Source organism: Ranitomeya imitator, chromosome 6, assembly GCF_032444005.1.
Source record: "Ranitomeya imitator isolate aRanImi1 chromosome 6, aRanImi1.pri, whole genome shotgun sequence".
NCBI lineage: Eukaryota > Metazoa > Chordata > Amphibia > Anura > Dendrobatidae > Ranitomeya > Ranitomeya imitator.
The window spans coordinates 339,806,828-339,818,943 of NC_091287.1; the positions used below are offsets into that span (position 1 = coordinate 339,806,828).

General features: G+C 45.8%; 1 protein-coding gene across 1 annotated transcript in view; it reads right to left on the reverse strand.

The window, feature by feature from the left end:
- Nucleotides 1-12,116, reverse strand: part of LOC138642625 (cytidine monophosphate-N-acetylneuraminic acid hydroxylase-like) — a 399,876-nt gene that overhangs the window by 170,404 nt on the left and 217,356 nt on the right. The window contains exon 3 of the mRNA XM_069730894.1: nt 2,970-3,061. Coding sequence (XP_069586995.1) covers nt 2,970-3,061 — 92 coding nt within the window. The remainder of the gene's footprint in view (nt 1-2,969; nt 3,062-12,116) is intronic.

The following is a 12,116-nucleotide window of genomic DNA, read 5'->3' on the forward strand; positions in this document are numbered from 1 at the left end:
TGTTATCATTGCTTTCTCCCCCATCACCCCATCACTGCCCTCTACTCCACCACCTCCATCATTGCCTCGTTCCCCACCACACCCATCATTGTTCTTTCCACTGCCCCATCATTGCTTATTCTACTACCTCCATCATTTCCTCCTCTCCCACTATCCCCATCATTGCCCTTTCCACCACCACCTTCATTGTCCTTTCCACCACCACTATCATTGCCTTTTCCCCCACCACCCCATCATTGCCCATTCCACCACCTCCATCATTTCCTCCTCCCCACCACCCCCATTTTTGTCCTTTTGACTACCAACATCATTGTCCTTTCCACCACCTCCATCATTGCCTTCTCCCCTACCACCACGATCATTGCCCATTCCACCACCTCCATCATTTCCTTCTCCCCCACCACCTCCACAATTGTCCTTTCCACCACCTCCATCATTGCTTTCTCCCCCACCACCCCATCATTGCCCTCTACATCACCCCATCATTGCTTTCTCCTCCACCTACACACACACAGACATACACAGCACCATTCACCTCTCTGCACATTCCCCCACACTGCTCCACATGCACAGACACACACCACCACTCATCTCTGCACATACACACACAACACCTCTCACCTCTCTGCAGCACACACACACACGGCACCTCTCACTTCTCTGCACAATCTCCCGCAGCATCACCGTTGCCAGGAGCTTCCTGTCTCCTGCACAGCCACGCTGCTGAATGATGTCATCCAGCTGCGCTGCTGACTGCTGTGTGAGGAAGCGCCATCAGGTAGCAGGAAGGATCACTGCAGCTCTGCTCCTCTGCCATTTTCTCTTATAGGCAGCGGAGCTGCAGAGATCTCTCCCTGCCCAGCGCCGCACATGAGGGCAATCTGGCAAGGGGCCCCCAGGAGCCTCAGGGCCGGATAGACAGGCCAGATTGTCCTCATTATTAGCCTCTATGCAGGGTCCCCCTCTCTGGGCCCTGGTGCAGCTGCACTTGCTACACATGCGGCATATCCGCCCCTGCCTGGCATTTTTTTTTGTAATTCATGTGAGTCAAATTTCTAATTTCAGCACCTTCTAATTTTATGAAATTTGACTTGAAGTCCATGTTACTGTTGGGGTTTGGCACCTCGGACATGGCTGGTTATCAAGAATAGAGGGGTCCCAAGCCGTTTCTTTCAATTATTTGAATAAATAATAAAAAAAACACTTGGGGTTCCCCCCAAACTGGACAACCAGCTAATCTAAAGCAGATAGCTGAGGGCTGGTATTCTTAGACTGAGAAAGTGCCATGGATATTGGTCCTCCCCATCCAGAAATAGCAATCTGCATCTGACCCAGAGAAGGTGCATCCATTAGATGTGCCAACTCTGGCACTTTCCCCGACTCTTCCCACTTGCCCTGGTGCAGTGACAAATAGGGTAATAGCTTTTGGGTTGATGTCAGCTGTATTATTGCTGCTGACATCAAATCTAGAGATTAGTAATGGAGAGGCGACTATAAGACATCCCGATTACTAACCCCATAGTTAGATTGTCAAAAAAACACAGCCAGAATAAAATCCTTTAATTGAAATAAAACACTGACACCTTTATTTGAAATAAAAATATAAAAGCAAAGTTATACTCACCTTTACACCTAATCCACTGAAGCCCATTTCCCCTGGAAAAGAAAAAATTAGTAAGCAACCATAATATTCACCTGTCCTGGTCTCTCAACTTAGGGCACTGTTTGCTGCATGAGAAATTCATGTGGTGCTGTTAGTGAGGTGACCGGGGTTCATCAGCTATGAACTCCAGTGACTTTCTCAAGGCAGCATTACACACTGCAATTGTGTTATCACACTCCTTTCTCAGAGTGAGCCCGCTGTCCAAATCATCCAGATCGTTGTGGGACAGATAAGGATTATCTTCTCATCAGACAGCTGAGGAATATGGTGGTTTATTATTTTTTACTTTTACAGGGGACATGGGCTTCAATGGATTATCTTCTCATCAGACAGGGGATTATTGGTTTGCCTTTTTGTTTTTTTGTGATTAAATAGGTAAAAGAGGGTGGGGGGCTTTATTTAGACAAGGGAGTCAGTTTCTTTCTTTCTATTAAAAGATTTTATTCTGGCTGTGGATTTAATTTGAATATAGGGTTAGTAATGGGGTCATTTTAGGGAAATTGCTACTTGCCAGTTCCAGCAATTTGCATACTTGTGGTAATGCACCAATTACATTTTCAGCAACTTGGCTCAATGGAACATTGTGTGAAGCAATCAAAAACTTCTTCAATGGTGTATAACCCTTTTAATGGTCAGTAAGAGAACATCATTATAATATACATATACATATATATATATACAATTATTATTATATAGAATTATATATTATTATTATCATAATATATTCAACTGTCCCAGATCAAGGGGGACAGTCAAGAATCAGGGGATATGTCCCTCGAGGTCAGGGCAATGTCTAGACTTTAACCGCAGCATGACTATGTCTTCAGTGCAGGCTCAGACACTGTTGTGAATGTTCAGTTCAATCCGATTCAGAACCTCATGGCATCTGACTGTTTTCTGTAAATTCATTTTGTCATTAACTCTTTGCTTTTCATGAAATAGGGTCCTCCCCAAAATTTGAACTTACTCTCTCTTGAATGATAGGCAATCGCATTAGCTGTGAGCCACAGGCTACATTACCATGGATAGGTGAATTTCCTCTAGCGACATCTTTAAATTATGTTTTTCTTCTTTATAGGCATATTTTACTGGCCTAGAAATACAACTACCAGTACTCCTCTTGGGAAGTGGGTTGGGGACATGGTCCTGTGTGATTTCAAATGTCATGGCAGAATTTAAATCCCACTCTGGCCCTGCTCATCACAGCTGTAGTCTTTGCAAGCAACTATAATTACAAGGCTGAAAGGCAACATCTAAGTTTTCTGTGTTTACTATATAGAACAAAAGAAATTTTTACTTTTATTACCTAGCTCCTCTTGGCAGAAACTATCCGGTGGGTTGACATATTTCATTGTGCTAACATCCAGCTTCCAGTTGTGCTTTGTGCAGCGCACAGTTCTAAACATCAAAATAAATAAAAAATATTAAACAGTTATGAAAATTACTTTATTAAATCGTAAGAAACAATAAATGAAGAGGTTAGATTTATTGCAAATATTATGAACAATGCCCCAACATTAAGGATCAGTTGGCTCACAGAGTTGCAGTGCACTAAATGTTAGGCTTAATGGAGTTATCACTACTGGACAGCCCCAATTTAATTACTTCAGTTCCTCCCACAGCAAGGACATTCCAAGGTTGTCACTGCTGCTCATTGGCTGCAGCCTGCATGTGACACAATAAATAATTTCACTGTCGCGGATCAGTGGTGTTGACATTGCTGGAACGGTACTACTGGAGGAAGTGAGTATAGATTGTTTTTATTTTATACAGGCCCCTGAAGTAAGTAAGCATGGATTATCCAATAGTGGACAACTTCGTTGCCAGACTTTGGTGATACCAAATATGATTTTTTTTAATGTTTTACTTATGTTTTTATGTAGGAAATTTATGTTTTCATACTGCCACATTCCAAGAGCCATAATATTTTTAAGTTTCCAAAACAGTATGTGTGCAATTTGGGGTGCATACAAATTATTAACTTTTATAATTATTTTATAATAATAATGTGTGCAAACTGTAAAGCGCTGCAGAATATGTTGGCGCTATATAAAAATAAAGATTATTATTATTATTATAACTAGATGGTGGCCCGATTCTAACGCATCGGGTATTCTAGAATATGCATGTCCACGTAGTATATTGCACAGCCCATATAGTATATTGCCCAACCACGTAGTATATTGCCCAGCCTCGTTGTATATTGCCCAGCCGCGTAGTATATTGCCCAGCCGTGTAGTATATTGCCCAACCACGTAGTGTATTGCCCAGTGACGTAGTCTATTGCCCAGCCACGTAGTATATTGCCCAGTCACGTAGTATATTGCCCAGTCACATAGTATATTGCCCAGCCACGTAGTATATTGCCCAGCCACGTAGTATATTGCCCAGCCACGTAGTATATTGCCCAGTCATGTAGTGTATTGCCCAGTCACGTAGTATATTGCCCAGCCACGTAGTATATTGCCCAGCCACGTAGTATATTGCCCAGCCACGTAGTATATTGCCCAGCCATGTAGTATATTGCCCAGTCACGTCGTATATTGCCCGGTCTGTTATGAAAGGCAATTCAGTATAACAATGGACATGGAGGTCAGAGCACACACAGTGATCTGACAATAACCCAAAATAACAGAACGAGCTCTGAGACGTGGAAACTCTGCAGACCGCAATCCCTGATCCTCTCCAAACACAACTAGAGGCAGCCGTGGATTGCGCCTAACGCTCCCTATGCAACTCGGCACAGCCTGAGAAACTAACTAGCCTGAAGATAGAAAAATAAGCCTACCTTGCCTCAGAGAAATACCCCAAAGGAAAAGGCAGCCCCCCACATATAATGACTGTGAGCAAGATGAAAAGACAAACGTAGGGATGAAATAGATTCAGCAAAGTGAGGCCCGATATTCTAGACAGAACGAGGATAGGAAAGATAACTTTGCGGTCTACACAAAACCCTAAAGAAAACCACGCAAAGGGGCAAAAAGACCCTCCGTACCGAACTAACGGCATGGAGGTACACCCTTTGCGTCCCAGAGCTTCCAGCAAAACAAATAGACAAGCTGGACAGAAAAAATAGCAACAAATAGCAAAGAAGCACTTAGCTATGCAGAGCAGCAGGCCACAGGAATGATCCAGAGAAACACAAGTCCAACACTGGAACATTGACAGGAAGCATGAATCAAAGAATTAGGTGGGGTTAAGTAGAGAAGCACCTAACGACCTCACCAGATCACCTGAGGGAGGAAACTCAGAAGCAGCAGTACCAGTTTCCTCCACAAACGGAAGCTCCCAGAGAGAATCAGCCGAAGTACCACTTGTGACCACAGGAGGGAGCTCTGCCACAGAATTCACAACACCGGTCACATAGTATATTGCCCAGTAACATAGTATATTGCCTAGCCACGTAGTATATTGCTCAGCCACGTAGTATATTGCACAGCGACGTAGTATACAGCACAGAGCAACGTAGTATACAGCACAGACACATAGTATACTGCCCAGTCACGTAGTATATTGGCCAGTCACGTAGTATATTGCCCAGCTACGTAGTATATTGACCAGCCATGTTCTAATGCATCGGGTATTCTAGAATATGCATGTCCATGTAGTATATTGCACAGCCCACGTAGTATATTGCCCAACCACGTAGTATATTGCCCAGCCACGTAGTATACAGCACAGACACGTAGTATACTGCCCAGTCACGTAGTATATTGGCCAGTCACACAGTATATTGCCCAGCTACGTAGTATATTGCCCAGCCATGTTAGTAACAGGTTAAAAAATAAAAAATAAACATATACTCACCCTCCGAGGGCCCCTTATAGTCCTGTCGCCTATGTGCAGTGCACGCGGCAGCTTCCGGTCCCAGGGTTGGTATGAGCGCAGGACCTGTTATGACGTCGCGGTCACATGACCGTGATGTCATGGAACATCCTTCTCATATAGCATCTTTGGAACCGGAACCTGCCACTTGCACTGCCGAGGACAGCACGCACGTCGGAGGGTGAGAATAACCTTTTTTTTATTATTATTATTATTTTTAACATTAGATCGTTTTACTATTGATGCTGCTTACGCAGCATGAATAGTAAAAAGTTGGTCACACAGGGTTAATAGCTGCGTAACCGGAGTGCGTTAGACCGTGGCCATTGCTGATTTTTTGTGGCAATGGTCGTTGGCGTTTTGCCACGACCAATCAGCGACTTGGATTCCATGACATACAGAGGCTGCGACCAATGAATATCCGTGACAGAAAGACAGAAGGACAGACAGAAGGACAGACAGAAAGATGGAAGTGACCCTTAGACAATTACAGTAGCTATCTCCCTATATCACTTCTCCCTTATGCCTCCAAACTACTAGAACAACACGTTTACCTTGAACTGTCCTCCCATCTCTCTTCTTGCTCCCTCTTTGACCGATTACAATCTGGCTTCCAGTCACACCATTCCACTGAAACTGCCCTAACTAAGGTCACCAATGACCTTTTAACTGCCAAGAGCAAGCAACACTACTCTGTCCTCCTCCTCCTGGACCTGTCTGCTGCCTTTGACACAGTGGACCATTCCTTATTATTACAGACCCTCTCATCCCTTGGTATCACAGACTTGGCCCTATCATGGATCTCATCATACCTAACAGACCGGACATTCAGCGTCTCCCACTCACACACCACCTCCTCACCTCGCCCCCTATCTGTCGAAGTCCCACAAGGTTCAGTCCTTGGGCCCCTGCTCTTCTCCATTTACACTTTTGACCTGGGACAGCTCATAGAATCTCATGGCTTTCAGTATCACCTCTATGCTGATGACACACAGATCTACATCTCTGGACCTGATATCACCTCCCTAATAACCAGAATCCCTCAATGTCTGTCCACTATTTCATCCTTCTCCGCTAGATTTCTGAAACTTAACATGGACAAAACAGAATTCATCATCTTTCCCTCATCTCACGCGACCCCCACCAACGAAACTATCCATTACAGTAAATGGCTGCCCACTCTCCCCAGTCCCACAAGCTCGCTGCCTCGGGGTAATCCTTGACGCTGATCTCTCATTCAAACCACATATCCAAACCCTTTCCACTTCCTGCCGACTTCAACTCAAAAATATTTCATGAATCCGTTCATTCCTCAACCAAGAATCTGCAAAAACCCTAGTCCATGCCCTCATCATCTCTCGCCTTGACTACTGCAACCTCCTGCTCTGTGGCCTCCCCTCTAACACTCTCACAACCCTCCAATCTATTCTAAACTCTGCTGCCCGACTAATCCACCTGTCCCCCCGCTATTCCCTGGCCTCTCCCCTCTGTCAATCCCTTCACTGGCTCCCCATTGCCCAGAGACTCCACTACAAAACCCTAACCATGACGTACAAAGCTATCCACAACCTGTCTCCTCCATACATCTGTGACCTCATCTCCCGGTACTTACCTACACGCAACCTCCGATCCTCACAAGATCTCCTTCTCTACTCCCCTCTTGTCTCCTCTTCCCACAATCGTATACAAGATTTCTCTCGCGTATCACCCCTACTCTGGAACCCTCTACCACAACACATCAGACTCTTGCCTACCATCGAAACCTTCAAAAAGAACCTGAAGACCCACCTCTTCCGACAAGCCTACAACCTGCAGTAACCACCGATCGACCAAACCGCTGCATGACCAGCTCTATCCTCACCTACTGTATTCTCACCCATCCCTTGTAGATTGTGAGCCTTCGCGGGCAGGGTACCCACTGCTCCTGTACCAGTTATGACTTGTATTGTTTAAGATTATTGTACTTGTTTTTATTATGTATACCCCTCCTCACATGTAAAGCGCCATGGAATAAATGGCGCTATAACAATAAATAATAATAATAATAATAATAATGGTGCTCTGGGTGGTAGTCGTGGGCGAGTGTCCTGAGTCTGAGACCCTGACCTGCTTCGGGTGTATGTGCTGCTTTTGTGGTTGTGGACACCTCCTTACTCCTTTGGTCTGCCATGCTTCGCGTGTGGCCGTGATTCCCTGCGACCCCAGAAACTGGAGAACACAACAGCGTACAAAAACAAGTTCAACTTTTCTATTCAATTTAGTCATAAACAAACCACAGCAGATGCAGACCACTTTCTTTGAGTGACAGTGGCATGTCTTCAACAAACGTTTTAATCACACAGTTAAAAAAAATTCTCACTAGCTGAGTTAGGGACTTCCTATCTTCCTAGACAGCTATGACACTTTAGCTGCTCTTTTCTTGTGCTCACTATCTTCAGCCCATTTTTCAGGAACCAAGTAAATGAAGAGCCTGTGACTAACTTCTTTACTGTATGTGCCCCTAGCCTCGCTACATTATCTCTTCTCGGACCGACAGCTCCCAGGACTTAGCTGACACTTTCCAATCCTGGAGGCTAGTGCGGACTCTCAAAAAGTTGCTGGACCAAAGTTCCCTTCCCCAACTCACCTGCTAGAGGTATTCCATGATCACCAATTGAGCTCCTTTCTTTAGTATTTTTTCTTCTCTGTCTGTCTGTGTCAAGATTCAACTGGTGATTGACCTGGTACCAGGGGCACCTTTTGTGGCCCTAATACTAGGGGGCGCTCTAGCTTGCCCTGTTCCCTGGGATACTCCAGATGACGAAGATGCCGAGGCCTCCGTGCTTGCCCTATCTCCTAGATTAGCCCTTCATCTGTCCCCTTCCCCCACCCAGGGAAAAGGGGGCGCTACTGAGCACCGCAGTACCCCAACCTGACAGACAGGGTAACACAGACAAGGGTAAACTGAAAACTCCACACACAAAAAATAAACACACATATAACAGAGGTATTCACCAGGGTGTGTAGGGAGGGGAAAGAAAGCAAAACAGGAAAGGATAAGAAATTTCTAAGCATACAAACCAGGCAACAGTCGCTAACAAATTACTCCAGCACTCCTTCTCAAAACCAACTTCTCCCACTCCTATGTCTTGCAGCAATTGCTAACTCGGACAAGGACTTGGTAATCGAGCCCAGACTTTATAGGGAAAAGGAGTGGCTAACCATGCACAGCTGAATGCAGGAATTTCCAACATAGTCGATTAACCCCTGTTCTGCTGAAAGAAATAAACACGTTTAATACACTGGAGAAGTGTTTCTCAGTGGGAGTAGGAGCCACCAGATGCGCCATTCTTCTGGCTCCACTCCATTGCGGTATCCCCATGACAGTCTGCTTCTCTATACCACTCTTTCAAAAACACAAACTACTTCCTGTTCCTCACACTAACCAGAGATTCTGAAATCTCCTCCCTACAATGGGCTGAGCTTAACTTTTGCACTGTCTCTGTTCCACTGCTGCTGGCACAAATTAACCCTTCACCTAGTTCTAGACAGTGACATCTTGTGACCATTAGTACTACAACCCATAGAGAAATTGACATTTCTTATCACAAAGAAACACATCAGGAACAAAACTTTATTCACATCCTACACTTTCTATACCACAGTAGCATTGATGTCTTCAGGGGAAAGACGGCAGCTGGTCCATCTCCTTACATCTGCAGTTTATCAAATACTTATTTTCCCCACTATTTATGTATTTTTTAGCATGTTATTACAATAAAATCATTAAGGGAGTACAAAATGCAATCAATTAATCTCTTCTTCTATGCATTGGTATATGTATGATATAACTAGCATTATTCTTTCAAAGTAATAAACTACCAGGCACCATCTTAAACATTATGTATTTGCTGTGGATTATGCAGCAGAATACAGTACCGGCTGATTAGATTACTTAAATCAAGATTTTTTTATGAAATTTACCTATATGTAGTTGAACATTTATGTGTATAAATTGACACTAACAAATTTTATGACTACAGTAATAAGAGGCACACCGTGTTTGTATTTTATGCAAGTTATGAAATGTTAACGCATGTTTCAACATTTATTTAAGTGATCATGACACTAGGCTTAAAAAGATGCATCTGCACGAAGGTCTCAAATGTTGCTAAAGCAACTATACAATGCCCAGAGAATATTGTGCACCGTTGTCATTAATTAGCATAGGGCCCAGTTAGGTTATGGCTCACTTGGTAATATGGATTTGTTAAGCTATTGGTCAGGGTGAGCAGCCCAGGCAATAGGCATTGATGCAGAGGTGTTGGATAGGCTACATGGCTTGTGCACTGAATAGCACTTTGTGGTGGTGAAGTGACCGAGGGCAAGGTCGCCCATGTATATCCATGATCTGGCCCAGCAAAACTTCCACACTCAGATTCTATTTTAACAACCGTATCTTTACTGTTATACATTTTCTTTAACACAGCGGAACACAATAATATACAGTACAAAATATGCCTATTCACAGAGATAACGTGTAATAACAAACTGTCCCTCACTTTCCCTATCCACACGTTACCAGTTCCTTTGTTCCAAGAGGTTATCTTCCCACGTCGCAGGCCTGTCTGTCACTGCAGGGGGACGCTCCAGCCGAAGAGAAAAACAACAGGGATTGAACAAAACTCCGTCTCTCAGGTCCAGACTGTACTCCTTGGGGTTCAACAGGTAAGGGTGGAATGTTCGGCCTCTCAACAGAGGACCCGCTTACAGTTCATGGGCTCCAGGGTCTGTGAAGATGTCACCGTTGGGTGCTCCGCAGTGTGGGAGCTGGGAACAATCTGGATGTCGGCTTCCAAGAGATAGCGGTCATCCAGGCAATCTTCTATATCGCATCTACAGGAGGACGCCAGCACACACAGACCTCTCTCTGCACACACCAATTTCCCGGGCTCCCTCTTTCCCTCCCCTTCCTGTTCACATGACATCACAGGGGGAAGTTTTGCCAATACAGTTTGTCCCTCTGTAATCACATTTGGCATAGGTATAACTTCTGGCCACACGGGGGCAGTGTCTGTCACAGATTCTATGTCAATGATAACAGAACAGTCACAGCCGGCCAGCTCACTACACGCCCCCCCCCCCCCGCTTAAAGGTTGGCAGTCCCTGTCAACGACTGTCTCCAGGGCGGCGATGGCTGTGGAGGTTGTAGGACCTGGCTGCGAAAAGGGCCACACATATTGGTCTCTGTAGGACTGTCCCGGGGGCACTCCTGCGGTGGTCCTCGTTGTCCGCCTAACGGGTGCTAACCTCTCTTCCCGATCAGTCACCCCACTCTCTGCCCCAGTCGGTAAGTCAGTCGAGGAGGTAAGGGGTTCAGACGCTTCAGTCAGGCGAGCAGGGGTAGGGATGTCTTCCACCTCTACATCCCCGGTATCGGTGTCTCCCACAGTATTAGTGATATCCATCTCTCTAGGTATCACAGGAGGGGAGTCAGGCTGAGAACGACAGGGGCGCAACATGTTGCGGTGCAGGGTGCGGAGGCTGCCGCTGTCTTCGCCTTGTACTTGGTAGACGGGGCCACCAGGGTACGGGTGTCCAATTATTCGATAGACTTCGGTCTCCCACTTGGGCCGGAGTTTTCCTTGCGGTTTCTTTATACGAACTAGGACCAGTTGACCCACACTCAGTAGGTCTTCTTGTACTGGAAGTGGATCAGCGTGGACCTGGTCCTGGATCTGCTGTTCCACCAGCCGGTAGACAGTTTCCATCCTTTGACGGTGTGCTTGTAGCCAGGAAGGATAGGTACCACAGGTGTCTTCATCAGAGTTAGACAGGTGTAGCTCATGGATGCCTTTGCCTGGGCGGCCAAAAAGGAGGGTGTAAGGCGTGTATCCGGTGACAGAATGAACTTGATTGTTATAGGCCCACAGCAGTTCTGGGAGGAATCGAGGCCAGTCGGGCTTTTTGTCTTCTGCTAAGGTTCGGATCAGTTGTAAGAGGGTCCGGTTGAAACGTTCACATGCGCCATTCCCTTGCGGATGATACGGGGTGGTCCTGGACTTCTTGATTCCATACATCTGCTGGAGTTCTTCAATGACTCGCCCTTCGAAACACGCCCCCTGATCAGAGTGTAGCCGCTCCGGACACCCGTAGACCCGAACGAAGTGCTGACAGATGGCCTGTGCAGCTGATTCGGCAGTCTGATCTTTGGTAGCAACAGCGACGGCGAATTTCGTGAAGTGGTCTACCATCACCAGACAGTACTGGTAGCCACTATTCGCCGTTCCAATCAACAGATAGTCCACCATCAACAATTCGAGGGGCCTGGATGTGATAATAGTCTGGACGGGTGCACGCTGCTCAGTAGACTTGTGGAGTTCACATGTACGACATCCTAGGCAGACATTTTCAACCAGCTTACGGAGTCCTGGGCAAAAAATGGATTGCTGGGTCCACCGGAGGGTCTTGTCTATGCCGAAGTGGCCGTTCCTTCTGTGGGCTTCAGCGACCATCTCATGGGCCAGCTGCACCGGGACGACAATCTGCAAACATTCTTCCAGCATATGGGATAAAAGGGCCCTGCGATACAAGACTCCATCCTTCACGATCAGCCGATCCCATTGGGCAAGTAGGGCAGAGGTCCTGG